The sequence below is a fragment of the Paralichthys olivaceus genome, chromosome 17, assembly GCF_024713975.1.
Source record: "Paralichthys olivaceus isolate ysfri-2021 chromosome 17, ASM2471397v2, whole genome shotgun sequence".
Classification (NCBI taxonomy): domain Eukaryota; kingdom Metazoa; phylum Chordata; class Actinopteri; order Pleuronectiformes; family Paralichthyidae; genus Paralichthys; species Paralichthys olivaceus.
The window spans coordinates 7,717,984-7,738,180 of NC_091109.1; the positions used below are offsets into that span (position 1 = coordinate 7,717,984).

Sequence of the window (20,197 nt, forward strand, 5' to 3'; positions counted from 1 at the left end):
AATTGTGCATGTATGAGAAAATATTGATAAGTTAAATAGCAGTAAATTGCATTATATTAATGCACAGTATATAAGTAATAAGGGACACGAGTGAATAAGTAATAATGCATGTGTTGCCTCAGGCCCTCTTTATATACAGTCTATGCCCTATTTTCTTTGGTAATCCAGTCTTGTATAGTGTAGGATAAGATAGAAAAAAAACAATAATGACAGCCATTAAATGAAATAGTTTCTTATTGTTTGCTTTGTAACTGTTTCCTATCGTTTGCCTTGAATGTATTCATTTCTTTTACTTGTAAAATACATTGTAACTGTGAAAGGGGTTATATAAATAATAGTTTTTCTTATTATTATAAGATTACAAATAGCAAGCAAGTATGTCAAGAAAAAGTTTAGTTCACTTTGAACGTTTATTATTAAGATACAATTAATTTGTAGAAAAACACTCACAAATTGGATAATCAGCTGCATAAGGAGTGGAAATTTAAAAAAAAATAACATTGGGCAAAAAAAGCACTAAAAGATATAAAGATTCTGAGTGAAAACAATACCAATCTTGAAATTACTTAAATTCGTGCATCTACCATATTTTTTAAGGCTCAGATTGTACATTATTTTGAAAGTAATACCGGAAGCATGTGTGGCCTTCTATCGTGAATATGTTGCTGTGGGAACATCCGGAAGTCCCAGAGTTCGCGTGTCCATCACGCGATACAGAAACAAGTGATATGGACGACGGGAAATGTAGTTGGAGGACAGATTACCCGAAATGCAACAGCACAGGGGGGAATACCACCAGGCGGGCAATAGGAAAAGAAGCAGCATGCGAGGATTCGAACTGTGACGTTTGGCAGATAAACAGAACCAAAGAAGAAGAGAAGAAGTGCGGAAACAGAGCGGACTTGAGTTTCAAACCCTCCATGTTTGTGTTGTTGTGCTCTGAGTAAAGATCCAACCGCAGATTCGTCTCTCACGCCGGTGTCACTCATGGCTAACTAGCGTGTTAGCTGTGATGCTGGATCATCTCGGCGAGAGGGTGAAGTCCAGATAAGCCGCTCGGTGATTAATGTTAAAATAAAAATGTCCGGCTTCAACTTTGCAGCGGGGACCCTCGGTCCCACCACCGCGGGCGGGGGGTTCGCCTTCGGAGCGGTAACCAGGTAATGACATGTTGTCAATTAGCATACTTAGCTAACGCTGCCGTAGCCGGAGTGAACCGGTGTTTGTGTTGGAAGTCTTGTTTCCTCTTTAATATGCGCGGCTTTCTGTCGCTTAAGACGTCACCGATTATCATTTAATGTATTATATTTCAGTAGCAATGCATAGAGTCAACATTTGGAGGGCATGTGCTCTTAAATCGCCTGTTTTGAATTCCCAAACGTGATGTTGATTTACAAGCTCCATCACTTCGTCAGTTTGTCAATAAAATGAGGAATCCCTATGTTTTCTGTGTTATTCTGATCCTGTATATGAATCCCCTGTCTGTCTGTCTTCCTCTCCAGTGCACCTGCAGCCAGCACCGGTGGCTTCTCCTTCGGGAGCGCTCTTGGTGCAGCAGCAGCAGCAGCAGCAGCTCCCCCGGCCTCCACCACCAGCACAGCCCCATCTCTGGGCCTGGGCGGCAGTCTCTTCGCTCAGAAACCTGCTGGAGGGTTGTCTTTTAACACGCCTGCCCAAAGTAACACCATCACACAGGCCCAGTTCACATCTGGTATGACAATCTAGATTTCCTGTCACCACTTGTGTTCAGATCTCACTGTGTGCAAATAATCAGTCATTTGTGTTCCCAAGGACCAAACCAAGTCACTGAGAATTCAGATGTGTTTGATGATGGCGAGAAAGAGAGCAGAGTCAGGAGGGGCTGAATGAATGAATGTGCAGCACACAGGTGTACTACGAAGGAGATGTTGTGTTTATGGCCTCAGACAAATCAATGTGTAGTGATTGTCCAAATCCACAGGTTCCGATCTCGTTTATTAGGGTCAACCAAAATTAATCCGTTCCGGGTTTTACCGCAGGTCTTCATAAACCATCAACTCAGGGAAGTAAACAGAGAGAAGCGTCCGCGTCGCTTCAGTAACAGCGTTCACACAGACAACATGGTCAGGCCACTCACGGTACCGTCGATGATCACATCGGTCAGTCAATCGAGCAGTCGCCAAGGCCGCAGCTCCAGGGAAACTCCGCAGGGAATAAACAGTCCGCGGATTATCTCCGGATTTTCGAGAAGAGGTGTCCGCTCCCGAGCGGCGGCGACAACACGCGGACTTTACGTTTTTGTAAAGATCAAACAGACGAACCACTCCGACCTCCACACTCGTTGCTCTGCGGCTGAAAGTCACTTCCATGTGTTTGTTCAGATTCCGCGGGGTGGTGGTCTGGGGTTGTGATTGGATTATTGAATGATTGTGGGTGTGACTCGGTAAACGTGAATGAATTCTCTGATAGGTGGACTGTGACGTGATCGCGATCACTGGTCGCTACAGGTGTAACGTGCAACTTTTAATGTATTTATGATTTTCTGATAACAGTTTCATATTTGTGAAAAGTTATATATAAGTGTTCTTATATTAGTGATGTCACGAGCTCAACAGGCTGCAGCTGCAGATGTTGCAGGGTGTGAGGAGTCTCTGCCTGAAACCGTGCACGTTTGGACCGTGAGTTGGGTCTTGGTTTGAGAATCGTTACAGCTCTAATTAGCAGTGATAAAAGTAAAAATAAGTGTTAAATCGCCCTTTAGACTCTAGTTTTGCCATTCACACAGTGCACCCACGTGCAGCACTTTCCCTATCACACCCCTAAGACATTGGGGTGTGACCCGCTCAATATCCTGAGCCACAGCCGTTGAAAACAATTCTTTGGGTTCATTGTGATACTACAGCCAAGAGGATGTCAGCTGATCCCAATGTGGTCACATGTACACATTGAGGACCCACTTGGGTTCATTCAGACCTTTACTTAGTGCTGACCCCAGATCGATCCGGATGGAAAACGAAAATACTGAGTCTGAACGGGGTCAAAGACATCGTCAGCAAAATAAAGTCCTTGTCCTCTGGCACCTGCAAAATTGTCTTATAATGTGATCTTGTTCTCTTTCAGGCACTGTTGCACCCACCACAGGCCTTACATTAGGTATGTTTGTGTTTCTGAGATGTTTTAGCATTGGACATTTGTAAGTTAACTATGTTACAGTTCATATGTACATATACTCTTTCCCTAGGTGCTCCAGCCACTTCAGTTGCCCCCACAGGCTTTAGCCTAGCTCTCAACAAGCCGACAGCCTCAGCAACACCATTCTCCCTCAGCGCCCCCACCTCGTCAGCCCCTGCTGGGGCAGGTTTAACGTTTGGCTCTGTCCTGACATCCATGGCTCCGCAGCAGCCTGCAGCCACGGCCTTCACCCTCGGTCTTGGTGCCGCCACAACAACCACCACAGCAGCCTTAACGGGCCCATCACTGGGCGGGGGACTCTTCTCCAACACAATGTCTACAGGTGAGATGCAGACAGCTGGCAAAACACACATAATGTAAATGAAAGTTTTTTGGAAAGCTTATAAGAAATGTTCTTTGCCATTCAGAAACGTATTAAATGTTTTGTAGCTTTGCGAAAGCAGGAAAGAAGCGATTTGTGATTTTTACATAGAACTGTGAGGACATGCAGCTGCAGTGGTTTTGATAATAACTCAACTGTCTTTACTTAAATTTGTCTTTTTTTTAAAGTAGCTTTCCTATAAGTTGTTTGCTTGGTTTTGTAGGTTTGGGTCAGACCGCACTTGGAGGAGGCAGCTTGACATTAGGTTCTCTGTTAGCAACTTCCACAGCTGTATCAGTGGCCCCTGCCCCCAGTCTTGGCCTTGGAGGAGTTGACTTCAGCACTTCATCAGAGAATAAGAGCGACTCATCGTCTGGAGCCAACGCACAGTAAGCCTTATTAATTGGAAATGCTTAATCAACTGTACGGAGCTATCCATGCTTTAATATAAGAAAAAATGTGAACAGCTGTTTTTTTCCTGAGAGGCATTGAGTGGCTTCCTATCGTGAAAAACATTTCCTCTCTCTCCCTCAGGGACAGTAAAGCTCTAAAAGATGAAAACTTGCCCCCAGTCATTTGTCAGGATGTGGACAATTTCCAGTAAGTATTGCTGCATGTGCATTTATTGTTTCTATGCAGACATGGTTGATGAATCCTACTTGTGCCCATGTGTTTTTTTCCAATTGCAGGCAAATATATTTGTAAAACCCATTATTCACATTTGATTACATGATAAAAACTTGCTGCTAGTCTCCTGATGATTTATAACTGGGAAATGGGTTTTCTGTTGTCTAAGTATTTTCTAATGGTCTTTATTTCTCTTTCTATAGAAAATTTGTGAAAGAGCAGAAACAAGTTCAGGAGGACATCAGCAGGATGTCATCTAAGGCCATCTCTAAAGTCCAGGATGACATCAAGAGTCTCAAACAGCTTCTCTCTGTCAACGCCAGCGGTCTGCAGCGCCAAGCTCTGGCCATCGACAAGTTAAAGCTGGAGACGGCGCAGGTGAAATGAAAAACAGAGGATACCTGCTGTCTCTGCCTGTAGTTTGCTAGATTTTAATGGTTATGCTCAACTAGGCTACTTCAACTTATATTCAGTTATGAGGAAGTGTAAAAAAAATCTAGGACGCGATATTGAATGATGTTCCTTCATCGGTTGTACTTGACATAGGTCTTAAATTTCATTGGACTCTTAAAAAGTCTAACATTTTACAAAAACCGTGATCACATCAGCACGCTGTTTCTGATTGTATGTCTGTGTGTTGACCTGTTTGTACATACTGTTAAATATTTTCAGTCACTAAGTATAAACAGACTACAATATAATACAGACAAATATAGTTCCTTGAGAGGGCCATAATTGTTTAGGTTGTACACTGTGTGCTGTTTCCACACCATGACCTGAAATGTAGAAAGGATCTACATTAAGAGAGAATTCTGAGGTTATATAGAGTCTGTCTTTACAGAAATTTGACGAAGCCTGTTTCCTTTCTTCTCAAGGAGCTTAAAAATGCCGACATAGCACTGCGGACACAAAAGACGCCCCCTGGACTTCAACATGAAAATACTGCACCATCTGAGTAAGATAACCAAGCAAATCAAAAGAGGTTTTGGAATCGTGCAATCAGATTGATTCTGATTCATCAAACTTTTTTGCGTTTGACTTTTGTATGAAAACTTGTGTTGAATTTGTCCAAATTTGATGTGCTGTGTTAATTTCACATTTTTCTGTGTGTAGTTATTTCCGCAGTCTGGTTGAACAGTTTGAGGTGCAGTTGCAACAGTACCGACAGCAGATAGAGGAGCTAGAAAACCACCTGACGACGCAGAGCAGTGGCTCCCACATCACCCCTCAGGGTAAGCAGGGTTTTCTCAAGGTGACTTAGATTCAATACAATTATATCTGTAAATCCCTCACACTACAGGATAATCTGTTCGGACCAGCCTGGAGTCAGCAACACACCCGCTGTTGTTGAATGTCACCCAACATTAGGTGCTGCAATTAAGTCTTATAACAAAAGAGAAAACCGTGACATATGCATTTATTTAATGTTCATTTTTGTTTAATTTAAGTTAAACTGATCAAACTCTTAATCAAACAGAAAATTACAGTGCCAAAAAGCAATATAGGTTTTGTCATTGACTTTGTGACTAGTTCTTGCAGATCATTATTTCTTGCTCTTTTTATGTGCTCCCAGTTAATGATATTTTTGGTTGTTTTATCTCCAGACTTGACCTTGGCCATGCAGAAGTTGTACCAGACATTTGTTGCTCAGGCCGCCCAGCTCCAGTCAGTTAATGAAAATGTCAAGGTCAGTTCTTTACCTCCAGCTTTGTCTGAAATCGATTAAAATTGTTATGATTTTGGAAAAGTTTTAAAATGAGTCTACTAAGGCAGAGTGCATTCATGTTCGTCAGCTTTAAGTTGAGTAAAATCTGATTATTTTGTTGTACGAAATTGTGTTAAATTGTCCAGATTCAAACCCACTGTCATGGTAGTATAATCTTGTGTAATGTACTTTTTTCCTTTTATCCTCTGTCTGGCATTGCAGATCTTGAAGCACCAGTACCTCTCCTTTCGCCGGGCCTTCCTGGAAGACTCCACAGACATCTTTGAGTCCAAACGGGCCTCCAACAGGAAGTGGCAGAGCACGCCGCGAGTCACAACCGGGCCTGCCCCATTCTCCAGTGTGCCCAACGCCGCAGCAGTTGCAATGGCAGCCACGTTGACCCAGCAACAGCAGCCAGCTCCAGGTCTGACTGCCTTCAAGTTCTAGAAAGTTCTCAGCTTCACCTTGTAAACAAGTATGAAGGGGGGGGGGGCAACTCCAACTATTATTGGAGAGGACAGATGATTTGGGGAACAAAAAAGCCAGATGGGGAGAGACAAATGATAACAGGAAATTAAAAACAAAAAGCCTTAGCTGGTACAGAGATAGTGTCTGTACTTTCTCCAGTGAAAGAAAAGAGGGAGAAAGGGAGAGATGAGATAATCTGTCGCTAAACTCCGACAGGGAACGTTTGTGCTGCCTTACCATCTTGTCTCTGACTCTGTTGAAGAGTTAGGCATGTCTATGTCGTGCGCCTTACAGTAACACATTGACATTTTATAGATGGCTACAGTGTGAATTCAATACCAGAGTCTGGCAGTGTTGGTACGAAGCCTGAACATACAGTCAACGGATGTCATACATACTCTTATAATACAGAAAATCCCTTCACCTATTTCCTCTCTTTGTCTCTGTGCACTCTCTAATGTGATGTGAGATATGAGGCTGACATTATTGAAGAAATTCAACAACACAAGAGAAAGTCCAACTATCTCTGTTTTATCAACTTGAATCTAAGTTTTGATTAGATCTTCTGTATCTCATTGGGTTGGGATGTGTGTGTTTTGCTTGAAACGAGCTGAAACGGTGAAGGAAGTTATGAAGTGGAAATGGACAGAATATGTCTGGGTGATCAGTTAGTGTTTAGATGATCAACTTATTACAATGTTGCTCTTAAGTAAGGAGTCTCAAATTGCCAAATGGCATCAGTTTTCTTAACTGACTCCCAAACATTTTTTTAATACAGAGCTTATATAAAGATTATGATGCCCCCTTCATAGAAGCTACAGCTTCTCTTTTTCAGGGTCTTACCATGTGGGTCCAGGCTCAAATAAAATCTATAGAATGAATAGTTTATTCAACGCAGTATTAATATCCAGCATAAGCATAAAGACGACGACTGAGTAGTATGATTACACTGCTTCCTGTGTTTTACAGGTGCGTTTGGTGTATGTAGATGAGCCCTACACACTAATGTTATAACCTTATTGTTTCCGCCACAGCACGCAGTGGTACACAAATAAACTTTTACTTAAACATTTTACAAATGACTTGGTTAAGTAAAGTAGTGTCCATTATGGTTGTTGCCACATCTTTGATGTGTTGAACAAAGTTTCAGCCTTTTTTGTAGGCTTTGATTTGTACGCCATTTCACTGGCATATCAGGGCACCCACTTTTGATCAACAAAATTACGTGACTCTGTATATTAGCATGTTTCTGATGTTGTAAAGACTTAAACTGAAAGCAATATTTTAATTGGTTCCATTTACAAAGGCAGCATGGTTAATAAGTCTCGCAAAAAACTAAAGCTAGGATTCAATTGCAAATTTGTCCTTCATTTTTGACACTAGTCTTCAAATGTGCTCAGACTCACAGTACAATACATTTGATCACATAGCAGGGCATGCAGAAGCTATTCTGAATTAGCATATTGGTGATTTAATCATGTGCTGAGTAGGAAGGGGAACATTCTTTAAATTCATTGCTTAACCTTAGATTACAAACATAAGATCCAGTATCATTGTCGATATGTAGGGTACATTATCATCCCTATTGCCAAAGAATGTTTTATTCTCTAACATTTGACTTATAAACAAATGATCGCTAGAGATATTCCGATGCCTTTTTTTTTTTCTCTGATACTGATTTTGATACCTGGATAATGACACCTAATGATACCAAGTACCAATTTCTGATTTCCAATGAAAGCAAATCGCAGTATTATCTGGGCAAAACGAATCTACTTTAAAGACATGGTATCGGATTAGTGCTAAGAAAAGGCAGTTCCGATGCTGGTATCAGCACATCTGTATTGATCACTAGTGGATGTATTTGTCTCTTCAATATTTATTACCTATTTATTTCTAGTTTATTTTTGTAAATTTCTGTAGCTTACATAAGCAATTGGAACGGCAGAGTGGCACGTATCAAAGCACATAACAAACAACGCAGCTTTACTTTAAGCAGTTTCTTGTTTGTGCAGCCAAAAGCTTGTTTCAAGTTTGTCCCTCATTGGACATAAGCTGAAAGGTGCCAAAAGACTCAGGACTGAAACTATTTAATTGCCTGAAATGAAAATTCAAACAAATCTTTTTCCATTCCTGCACACATACTTAGGCTTGTGGAAGTGAGACTGATGACATTTTCAAAATTAGCCCAGTTCTCTGTCACTAGATACAGTGTGTTTGTATACAATCAAGTGTTGTGAACAAAGATCAGAAGTTGGTCATTTAAGCTTCATGTACAATATGAAGAATCTGTAGTATCTCACTGTTGAGTACTAAAATGTGTTGGTTTGGTTGTCCGAGGCCATACCACTGTTACTTGATTTAAGCTGTTTCACATAAGGGCTACTGTCAAGTGTAACCGGTCTGGTTTATTTTATATTTCCAATAGGTCAAATGAAGATGCTAAAAGTGCTGTTCACAAGATGTAATTTCAGGTATTTTATCCAAGGTGGAGGTTCTTTGTAAAGACTCTGGTGAGATAGGAAATGTTCTTAGTTGAGCTGAGGGAGTTTGGTAGTTTTCAGAGAAGGATGCTTGCTGCTTCCACAGTGTTGCTTCAATATCACGATTATTTCAAACATTTCCTCGATAATGATTAATGAACGTTAATTTAATTGCTTTGGTGTCGAGACTGTCCGCTCAGGACAGCTTCGCTTGCTAGCGTCCTCCATTTCCGTAGAAAAACAATGCAACATTACTGCCTTTCTCTACTAATCAAGAGCTCTAGAGGCCATGCAACAGGTCATGCTGATAGTGAGCGCCCTCTGCTGGATGCCAACTCCTTCAGATGGCCTGATGCGCTTCTTGAATGTACATTTTGAATTCTAACACTTGACAGTTCAATTATGAATTCCCCCCCCCCCCCCCGCCACGCTCAAATTTGAATATAAAGTGACAGCTCGTGTTCACCCGTCTGTATATTGCTCCAGTCACGTGATGATACTCTCTTGATGAAACAGCTGCTTTGGACGTTCCAGTCCTCTGTTAAACAACCCTGACGTTTTGCATGGTTTTGGACTGAATTGCCAAGTTGCCCAGAAACTTTACCATTTTTCGTGGTTTAGCTTGGAGTTTGACATACCGTCTTCCAAATCTCTACAGTCATACTGGACACAACAATGATTATAATAGTGATTATGTGATAAAGTTATTGGTCAAAGCTGGTTGGGCCTTTAAGGTGGTCATCGATAACCTCTCAATGTCTGTCAGTAACATGTATGCAAATGCAGACTGCTGTATTTTCTCGAATGCCATTACAACAGCAGGGGTGATTCCATTTACCTCTTTTTTTTTTTTTTTTACAAGTGAAGGAATTTAAATGTGATTTTATTACATTTTGGATTACTAGCGCCACAATTTGCCTACAATGCTTCACTAAACTTGAGTTATTCTGAGACGAGAGAATCATGAATGGCTTATTTGGTATTTTTCTTTTTTTTAGTGTGTGTGTTATGTTGAGCTTCAGCGGAGCAGTTCACCAAAATGGGCTCAATGAGTCGATAAAATCCAGAAAGTCTGGTCTTTTGAATGGTTGGCTGTTACTGTTTTGAACGCTTCTTTTCTTTTTGACTATCATATGCTTACATCATGCCTTTTTTGCAGTGCTTTTTTCTACATGTGGAGCTACGACTCCCATAACAGGTTTTCATTGTTGGGGTGTTGAATTAGTTTAAGTAGTTTCTTGTGATCTCTCGTGTGCCAAGCTACACCTTGATTAATGTTTACCTGAAAACGACACTACTTCGTTAAACAGTCACCTCGCCTACATCGGACTTAGTATTTGCAGCCTGTAAACATTTGTGCATTTATCCAAGGTGTTGTCTTGGTGATTTTTAACCTCAAAGAATGTCTAGGAATACACTGAAAGTATTTAAGCAAACACCAAACCACAAAGGTTGGTGTGTTCCTGTCCTAACTTCCACAGGCAAACTAACATATCAGTAAGTTTAATTTATTTAGGTGATTTCACAGAGAGGCAGGTACAAATGCCAAATCCACAGTTCTTATCTAACTCTTGAGTGCTTTTACTTGTAGATGAATGTGTTCAAACCTATATAACCAATGCCTGTTGATGCAGTATAGTTAATATATAATATGGTGTGCCTTTTTAAACTATATTCAACAGTTGTGTGATTCTTTTTCTTTTTGGTGTATGCTAGTTCATTCACTCTCAGAAATTCTTAAAATTTTTGAAACTTGTCCAATGCAGTAGCAGTTAGCAATTAACAATCAATCCTGTTCAAAACTGTTTGTTTGTGTTTTAATGTAAGTGGACTTGCATATTAAATTGACAATAAATCCATTTTTAAACAAAGAAACGTTTGTCCTTGTTTCTTTTTCGACTGAAGTTGATGTAAGAATGCAGACTAATTGGACATTTGATTGTACAAAAGAAAAACAAATTGCTTAGAAGAAAAAGACAAGTTTCAGAGTGAAAGAACTAGCAGCATTTTTTATTTCCACAGTCTGTCAGCAATAGTAACTGCACTGCATTACCAGGGATGTAGTAGTCTAAAACAAGATTTTCTCCAAAACAATATTTCTAAAGGGCATATATTTGTGAAAGCATGGTGTATTGCCTGATTCTGCAGATACACTGTTGTATACAGATATGATGCATTTATACGATTACAGAGTAGATACTTAGCAAACACCACCATTATATGCTGGATAAATCTTTTACCATCATGTATCTTCTTGATACTTACTCCAAAACAACTTATTGAAAACCTGCTTGGTTGGGATTCCTGAAGTTTTTTTATATAAATGCAAGCAATCGAACAAAGTGAAAAAAGAAGCCAGTTTCAAGAGACAGTAGTTCAAGTCACAAAATGTGTTTTTTGCCATGGTTATCATTCCTGCCAGATTTTTCTGTCAAAGGAGAGGAGGCACATAATTGACCTCACAGACAACACATTCAGAGTAAAAGGATATGCTCTCTCTCCGTGCCTTAGGGACCCAGGCACCCTTGGGGGCAGGGTTTGGAAACCCCTTTGCCTCGGCAGTGGGCACTAGCTTGGGCTCTTCTACCCTTGGAGGTATTACCTCTGACTTTTTATTTTCAATGAATGTTCCCTTTTATTTTGCCCTTTCTTTACACACTCTACCATCCAATGTCAGACAGCTAGTTTTTTTAGAGCCTTTGTGTTCTTTTGTAACGTATAGTGTAGGTAGTGTGTGTGTGTCTGAGTGAGTGAGTGGTGCAATCAATGCTTGGCATTTTTTTGTTTCTCTGTTCTTCATACAATAAGTCAAGTGCGTTCACACCACAAGAAAACTGAACAAACCCATGTCACTGTTTACATTTACACGTGACTGACTCATTGAATGGAAGATTTGGCTGAAAAAAACATCACCCGTCGAGTTATTCTAAAACAAATCTGTGTGTATATGTCACTAAAACATCTGGCAAATCCACTTGACAGTGTGGGAACAAGTGGTCTGAACGCACACAAAAGTTGGTGTGTTCTCTTGTGGCTGGTATGAAAAACCTCGTTGTTTTCCCTCACCCTCTGACCTTTGCTTTGCCATGCAGTGTTCTGTGGGTCATACTGCAGTGTCCCCATCAGAAGTCAGGCTGTGTGTATGGTGCTGTATTGATCAGGCTGTGGCATTTGTTTTTGCGTACGTGTTTGCTAATATCTGCCTGTGTTTACTTCTGAGGCGCTGCTGCTTGTGTTGGTTTCTAGTGTATCAGGCCCACAAAACTTACACCCGTATTACTTTTTCCCACAGGTTTTGGTGGTGGGCCAGGATTTGGTGGGGTGGGGACTGGGGGGTCTTCTTTTGCCTTCTCCTCCACCAGTAAGCCCACAGGAGGCAGTCTGAGTGCAGGTACATACATACTGTATCTACCCCCCTTCATACCCAGACCCCTAGAAATGACGGAGTCGGAACAGACTTCACTAGCTTACCTCCTAAGTTGTGATGTTTCTCGAAGCATATGTCACTTAGAAGAAATTGTACGAGCTTCATATATAAACTAAATTAATCGTGAGCAAAACAACAATGTACTACCACTGTGCTATTTATAGTTTTTCTGCTTCCTCTCTGCTGTGAGAAGCCAGCAACACCATCATTTATATGTCTTGTAGGTATTTGACACAGGTGTGCCGGCAGTTTGGCCACAACAGTTGACAGTTTAGAATAGGGGGGGGTTTATACCAGATGGACAAAATCTGTTCACAACTTATCAAAAATACTAGAATCTCTGTAATACCTGGGTATTCTTTATTATCATTTATTTCCACTATTATTTTAACTTCTCTTACATTTTTCTGTCCTCTGATGTGTGTCTTTGCTTTTCTAGGCTTTGGCAGCAGCAGCAACTCAGGCTTCAACTTCAGTAACCCTGGCATCAACCCCTCAGCTGGTCTGACCTTCGGCGTGTCGAACCCACCTGCCGCAGGCTTCGGCACGGGAGGGCCCCTTCTCCAGCTCAAGAAGCCCCCTGCTGGTAATAAAAGAGGCAAGAGATAGGAGCAGGGAAAGACAGAGAGAAACCCTGCGACTGACCAGCTTGGGGTTTGCACTGGGTAAAGCCTGGTCTCCCAAAAAGCATACAAGCGCTACAATAGTCCAGTCAAAGAAAATGTGCATTTGAAGAAATCATCAGGGACGTGATTGAAAACAACATCGAACAGCAGCACAGGATCATAAAATCACATTGACCAGCTAGTGTTATCTTTCTCTCTTACAATTAAATTGGGTATTATTCCAAATTTCTGAGTATTCATACAAAAAATTGATGAAAAAATAGCGGCTGCATATATGTAAATATGAGAATCAGATTTGCATCACCTCAAAACATCACGATCTGGAGTGCTGCTATGCTTTTTGGGTTACCAGCCATGGACAGAGGTGGGTCAAATACACGTCATATCAGCTATGTGAGGAATTGCTTTAGTCTGAAAATTTCACAAAGATGGATAAGCTTTTGCGCTAAAATGTTCCAAAACATTTTCTATCAGCTGGAATCCTGCACCCAGACGCCTCAAATAATGACGTGGCCCAAATCTTGTCCAAGAAAGGGTAAGATATGTAGTAAGGAGAAGAAGGTCATGGGGTATTGGTTGGGAACAGCAGAGATGGTGTCAGTGGGGGTTATTATCTGATTCTGGATAGTTTTTTTAGCCACAGGAGAATGTCCAGGGTGGGTTTTTTGGGGGAAGCACAGTTTTATTTTTGTACCAGGTGGAGAAAGAGACATTGGAGAGGGGTAAAAAAGGGGGACTGCCACCTTGGGATCTAGTCCACATAACCTGTGTTGTTTGTTTTCTCTAGACTCCATCCTTATAATTGTTTAATTTACTTTTTAGACACTTTCTGTTTTCCCTGTGTACCACTGTAAGAAGTCGGGAGAGGAAACTGCGCTGTTTGTATTACATGGCTCCCGTAAGATGTTAAGTTAGCTCAATCTAAAAGGGATTTTCACGAGCAGATTCCACCCAAGCGACTCAATTTATAGACGTGCTAGAACAAGTTTGCACTTGCCGGTGTATGTGACCTGACAGTGATTGTGTGAATGTGCATGTGTGTCTATCATAGTTGCTCAACTTCTGTTGTGGTTGTGTGGCGGGTAATCTGCTTTTTTAAACTGTCCAAGTCTTTTCAGATACCAAATACTGGTAGTTGTACTATTATTTTCTAATAACAGTCTGTGTAAACCTGTATTTTCAAGAAGCTGTTTAATAATAAAATCTTCAATATGCCGTCTTGCCTGTTCACGGCATCACTTCAATAAATGTGTTGACACAGAATGTCAATGTTTGTCTACATATGTTTCTGGGTTCAAAACAGGTCATTGTTAATTTGGCAATAAAGATTGATTTATGTTGCTCTAACTTTCATAACAGATAATGAACTATGTCAACTTTGCATGGTTACAGAGTGTCTATTGCAGTTCAACCTTTTTTATATAGAGACAAATTACGACACATGATCTCAAGGCAAATTATAGAGCAAGAAAGTTTAGACAGACCTGGACTCTGGGTACACAGACGTCTGTTTAAAATGGTTGGGTTTAGAGGAGAGAAATTAGTCAGAGTGGGGAGAGGGACCAGGATCAGCTGTATATACTGTTCTATTCAAACTGCCAGACTGGTTTTTAGAATAACTCGAATAGCACAAGAGTGCACACCTCTGCCAAGGCCCTATCGTCCCCTTATATTCAATCATGCTGTGCCACATGACCTACACTTAGATTGAATCAAGATCTGTACATTATCCCCCTGGAAAATTGGTGAAAATTTAAAAAAAACAATGTAATGAAACATCCTGGAGCTGCTCCTTTGTCCAGACCGGCACCAACATTGAATGTGCTCAACCCACACACCATACTTTCCCTAAGTTCATGGAAATCTGTTTTTTTGCATAATCCTGCTGACAAGTGGACAAGGGCGGGCACATAAGCTCCTTGGCGGTGGTAATGATAGTAAGTGCAATAATCATTTCATCAGCAGTGATAGCAACACAAATTGTTATAAATAATAATAATCACTGTTCCTTACAAGTAGCAGATGTGAATGGCACAGCTCCAGATACCTGCACAATGATGACACCTGCTGTATCAAGTCAAAATATCTGCGGTGACGTGCTCCTAACGATAGGGGGCGGTGATGGGCTTCAAGCCTCCCAGACTTATTTCAGAAGACAGGAAGAAGAGCGCCGTTGCTAGGCGACGATGCTGCACGACACAAGCACAGGTCTGACATCACATCAACGGTGCAGAGAATAAATTCCCTTTATTTTAACCAGCGACCTTCACCACGAAACCACACAGGTAACACTGGTGTGTTTATTTTGCAAAGTATTTGTAGTATTTCAGTCAGAAAAATGTTTTCATAACTCTAAAGTTAGTTTGAGGTTCTAAGTTAATCCATGAATGCAGAAATAATTAGCTCAGCACAGAGTTATTTACCACATCTCTGTTCTTAAGCAAACCAAGCTAACTACTTCAATGCTACAATGGTGTCAATAAGTTTCTTTATTCACCGTCTATCCAGCAGATTCAGCAGCTGTCACTGTAAACACACCACCTCTGCAGCAGCCAATGCTATAGTCAAAGACATTATATTGTTTTAACTTCCTGCTGAATTTGTTATGCAAGGAAATATGATAATATAAAGGGATCTTCTTTTTTATCTTGCAGAAACAGACTGCTACCAGGATATATGCATGCATATAGATATATGTGTGTGTGGCTGTTTGAGCTTGTATCTCATGTTGTCATGTTGTTTACATCCATATTCCTGAACTCCCCCAGTGCAACAGCATCAATCCATAGCTAAGTCAATGTGTTTTTTATGTTAATGGTTTGCTATTGGCAGAGGTGGTAGATTTACTTGGCTAGGCAGTTGCCACTTTCTCTAAAGTTTCGTTCAGACCTGACATTAGCTGCATCTCAAAGTGCTCCACGGTTTTCTTTCATCTTGCAGCCATGCCGCTGCCTGACACGATGTACTGTGCCGAGCAAATCAACATCCCTCCCGAGCTGCCCGACATCCTCAAGAACTTCACCAAGGCAGCCATCCGAACGCAGCCCAAGGACGTGCTGCTATGGTCTGCAACGTAAGCCAAATTTATTATGATGTTTATTATGATCTCGAGCTCTTTAACAACACCAGAAACAGTGTCTCTGGGCAGCATCACTGTACAAAAAGGTTGTCTCTTTTCACCTGTGAATCTCTCATCGTGGCACTGACTTGCTGTAATTGCATCCCGTGAGCCTCTATGTTACTGTAGCGGTTAAACATCTTTCTAACAAAGAAAAATACTTTTAAAGTAGAGGACGATCCTTAGATATATCAAGAATTTCTCTCATGTATTTTCGATGATTTTATTGGCTGTTGTGTCTTGCAAAATTAAGTCAGTCACATGGAGAAACAGAAACAATTGTCTCCTGGGTTACATCATGTGTAGATGCTCTTAAAGTAACAACAGCTTCTGTTGCTGCTCAAAGACACTAAATGCAACGCTGCCTCTCACTAGTTCACTTTAAACATAATTAAACTGAAAATGATCATGGTAAACAACAAAAAGAAAAATACAACGCATGAGATATTGTTAAAAAAGCAACTTATGTTCCATTCTATAATTTGGCCTACATTTGATTGGAATGTTTAGGGAGATTTTAAATGACAGACAGATCGGGTGAAGTGAAGTGTTTGATAATATACAGTTACGTATGTGAGTGTTTCTTTTTCCAGATACTTCCATGCACTGTGTAAAGGAGAGCGTTTGCCTGTCAAAGACCGTTTGGAGATGAACGTTGCCACCCAGAAGACAGACACTGGGCTGACTCCAGGTCTTCTTAAGACTCTTCACAAACAGGTACTCTCTCTCCAGCAGGACCAAACCTCATGGAACTGATCACGTGATCATTTACCTCACACTGCTGCTCCTGGAAGAGAAGCAATGGATTTAGTGCACTGCATATTTACTTTGTGTCATTATTGGTTGTTAATATCCACATTTGCTTACACGATTTTCTCTGTATTTGCATATTCTTGCATTATTGCCATTCCTCTTATTAAGTCTTAATTACACAGCTCCCCATATACAATATTAAAGTCACTAGCTGCCAGAGTCCTCAGAACCAATACTGATGTTTAGTTAAACCAAACCTAATTTCTTTTTCCTCAACTCTCCTAACCACTACTAACTGCACCCAATCACAGCTGTCCCAGAACACAACTTGCAGCAAGGAGGAACTGCAGAAGAAATGGAAGGGTCTGTGTTTACCATCGGATCAGCTGGAGACCCTGCTGTCGCTGGGCAGCTTCAGCTCAGAAATTGACTGGATGGAGTTTTTCGCCCTGGGCTGCAGCGCTCTGGGAGGGGTGAGATGTTATATAAGGCTAAAAAGAAATGCTAATACCACTTTATACTGATTCCTTTGAGCCTCAAAACCCAACGTGAGGCAAAGCACAGCTGGAGATCCACGAGCAGTGTGACTTTTTTTCCTGTTTAAACTAGATCCAGGCGTCTGTGATCCAGACCTCTCTCTCTTGGTCCCCAGACCTATTAAGCCCAGAATTGCTCAGAAGATGCAGAAAGAGCAGCTGAGACAGATCAAAGAGAATATCTTCAAGAACTTTGTGGAGAAAGACTTAGATTCTGCAAAAGCAGATCAGCATTTACAACTTTATGTGCTCAGTGTGAGGAGTTTAGACCATTTTGCTGCTGTGAATCTTTAACCACATGAGGGCAGTCACGTTCTGTAATGATATGGTTGCGTGTGAGCTAGTTTCATGGGAGTGTATTTGCAGTGTGTGTCTGTGCTCATTCTTAACTGCTGATTGTTTATTTGTGTGTCACTTTTTTGAATGTCTGCTTCTCTTTCTTAGACCCTCATGAGTTCTCTGAAGTTTGCCTGTGAGATCCTGACAGAGGATGAGGAGGACAGTGCTGCGAGGATCCCGTTTGACACCTTTGGGAAAATTTACACTTATCTGGCTCACCTGGACGGAGACATGCAACAGGACCAAATTGACGAATTCCTCAACAGCCTGCAGCCACAAGTGTAGGTGTCATTTGTGTGTGTGCAGAGTGGATGTAGGCGGTGGCAAATTAGGCTGTTTCCTTAACATCTCTTATAGATACACTTCCCACTTGTCTCATTCTCTTTTTTTTAAATCAGTCTTAATTATTTTTCACATTTGAATCCGTTCATCTTGAATTAAGCTGCTTACAAATATCATAAAAACTCCTTATCTTCCTTTTTTAAACTATTCATGTATTACATGTGTTGTATTGAGTTTGATGTGAATGACTTTACTTTAATTCTTTATCTGTTTCTTTATGATATACATTGTGTTGTAAATGTTTCAGGGAGCTCCAACATGGGATGATAAAACCTCTGGACTTCATCCATCAGAAACACATGGACTGAACCTCCTGACTCATCAGACCTCACCAGAGACCTGAACAAGAAAAGTGAAAGAAGGAGGAATTTCAAAATTAAAGCTGCGTGTTTAACAGTGAACAGCGAAATATGGAATGTATTGTCATTGGCACAACCCATATTTGTCCAGAATGCATTTTTAACCGAGGATTTTATATTCATCACTCAGTATCATCTCCATGGTAAAGTAGTCTACAAGCTCTGGCAATACCTCCTGATGATATTAGGCCTGCTCATTTGTTGCACCATTGGACTTGCTGCCATAAAAGAAGGTGTAACAGCCATCTGTCAGCCCAGAGGAAGAGGTGGCCCTAAAAATCAACAAGAAGAACGGCACGATTCAGGTCTCCAACTTCTACATCAGCAGGGTGTGAGGAAAAGAGATGGAAAGCAACGAAAGACAGAAGGGAAGGTGTACAAGTGATAATGTTTAAATAAATTATTAAATGGGCCCAGTAGTGCTCCATGCAATACTGTAAATGGGCAAGTTCAAATGTCCACTCAGACAGATTTATTACACTTGTCAAAAGGCAAACATGATCGCATGAAGGGCAATGGCACAATATGAACATGCTCACACACACACACACACACACACACACACACACACACACACACACACACACACACACACACACACACACACACACACACAAACACACACACACACACACACACGCACGCCTACTCCTTGAAGGATTGCAGCTGTAGCCAAGTCAAAGAGGATCAGAGGACAGACAGAATCTCTGATAACCTGATGACTGTGGCCTCTTCACCCTTATGACACAGCAAAGACTGAATGTTGTCAGGGCTTAAACAGATCTACCTGTGAATGTGACAGTAGACCTGTGTTGAATAGTATGTTGCAAATAACTCTGCATTTATTTTTATAGATAGTTTTCTTCAGGCGGCGTTTGAACATCAGGACATCGAGTATCCAGTATTCCAGTTGCCCAGTACCTAGTTTAGTGCAGAATTGAACACTTCCGCAGTTTGTGTTCAGTACTTATTCAAACTGTCAGCAGTCCCTGATTGTACTCTTATGAATATCATGATTATTAATCTACTTTTGTTGAAATTCTGCCATTTGAGGTTGTTCTTATCCCACTAGTATTTGTTGTGTGCTATGGCAGCTTTCATATCCAGGATATTTTAGCTTAATTTCTCCCTGGTCTCTCCTTATATTAATATTTCAGTGGAGTGAAGTTGTGAGGTTGTGAATTCTATTTTCTCCGAGTGTTTTCCTTGTTATTTTCTGTTTAACCTTTTAGAGTTTGTGAGTGCTTTTGATCACCAAGTTTTTCCTGTTCATGCGTTTATTGATTTTACTTTTACTTTGCCTGTTATTAAAGGACACTTTTTTGCTTCTGCATTTTTGGGTCCACCTGCTCCCATAAAACCTGACATTATATGCAATTGGAAAGTAAAAGGTTCTGTGTCTCTCTTTGCTGTCTTGTAACACAAAATACTGAATACATTTATTCAGTCTATAGAACATACATACAAATGGAGACTGTGTCTGGTCCTACTGTTACTAAAACTTTGTTGCTTTGAGGTATTCCCATCTACTTAGATACAGTTGAAGTCGAAAATGTAAATTTTTCCTTTGATTCATCACAGTTTACTCAGGCACAGTATCAGTTACACTGTAGCTGATGCAGGGAATACAGTCTTTGAGTCCTTTCCATAGACACCAAGATCATGGACATGGATCTGATAAATGTGAAGCTTTTCTTGATTCATTGAGTTCAACCCCCCAAGAGCTAACAAACTATATAACTTTAATAAACCAGTATATATCTCACTGAAAAATTCATAAACAACTGTTGTTGCTCTCAGACACCGTGACAACTGCCCCCAAACATTGTGGCAACAGAGGCAGATGCCAAACAGTTAGACATCAAAGACAGCTGCCTAATAA

At 40.8% G+C, this 20,197-nt stretch overlaps 2 protein-coding genes and 1 long non-coding RNA gene across 8 annotated transcripts; 2 read left to right on the top strand and 1 right to left on the bottom strand.

Moving 5' to 3' along the window:
• Positions 1-699: 699 nt before the first annotated feature.
• Positions 700-14,131, top strand: nup58 (nucleoporin 58). 4 transcript variants are annotated; one of them, XM_020087527.2, is made up of 14 exons: positions 700-1,160; positions 1,503-1,711; positions 3,100-3,132; positions 3,221-3,493; positions 3,756-3,921; positions 4,067-4,132; positions 4,363-4,537; positions 5,035-5,114; positions 5,273-5,391; positions 5,764-5,846; positions 6,087-6,288; positions 11,327-11,410; positions 12,108-12,206; positions 12,682-14,131. In XM_020087527.2, the coding sequence occupies exons 1-14, from the start codon at positions 1,081-1,083 to the stop codon at positions 12,849-12,851; spliced, it is 1,839 nt and encodes a 612-aa protein (XP_019943086.2). In that variant the 5' UTR covers positions 700-1,080; the 3' UTR covers positions 12,852-14,131. The 4 variants fall into 4 exon arrangements, with proteins under 4 accessions (XP_019943086.2, XP_019943088.2, XP_019943089.2 ...); XM_020087529.2 differs by lacking the exon at positions 11,327-11,410; XM_020087530.2 differs by lacking the exons at positions 11,327-11,410; positions 12,108-12,206.
• A 900-nt stretch (positions 14,132-15,031) lies between these two features.
• On the top strand, positions 15,032-18,403 carry LOC109623879 (ropporin-1-like protein). 2 transcript variants are annotated; one of them, XM_069512848.1, is made up of 6 exons: positions 15,032-15,153; positions 15,809-15,941; positions 16,580-16,703; positions 17,051-17,212; positions 17,720-17,895; positions 18,204-18,403. In XM_069512848.1, the coding sequence occupies exons 2-6, from the start codon at positions 15,811-15,813 to the stop codon at positions 18,262-18,264; spliced, it is 654 nt and encodes a 217-aa protein (XP_069368949.1). In that variant the 5' UTR covers positions 15,032-15,153; positions 15,809-15,810; the 3' UTR covers positions 18,265-18,403. The 2 variants fall into 2 exon arrangements, with proteins under 2 accessions (XP_069368949.1, XP_069368950.1); XM_069512849.1 differs by having other exon boundaries at positions 15,066-15,162.
• Positions 18,156-20,138, bottom strand: LOC138405284 (uncharacterized). Of its 2 annotated transcripts, none has more exons than XR_011238999.1 (3): positions 20,082-20,138; positions 18,488-18,587; positions 18,156-18,295 (listed from the first exon to the last, which is right to left on the bottom strand). It is a non-coding gene; the product is annotated as an uncharacterized lncRNA (long non-coding RNA). The 2 variants fall into 2 exon arrangements; XR_011238998.1 differs by lacking the exon at positions 20,082-20,138 and adding an exon at positions 19,777-19,917.
• Between the last annotated feature and the right edge of the window lie 59 nt (positions 20,139-20,197).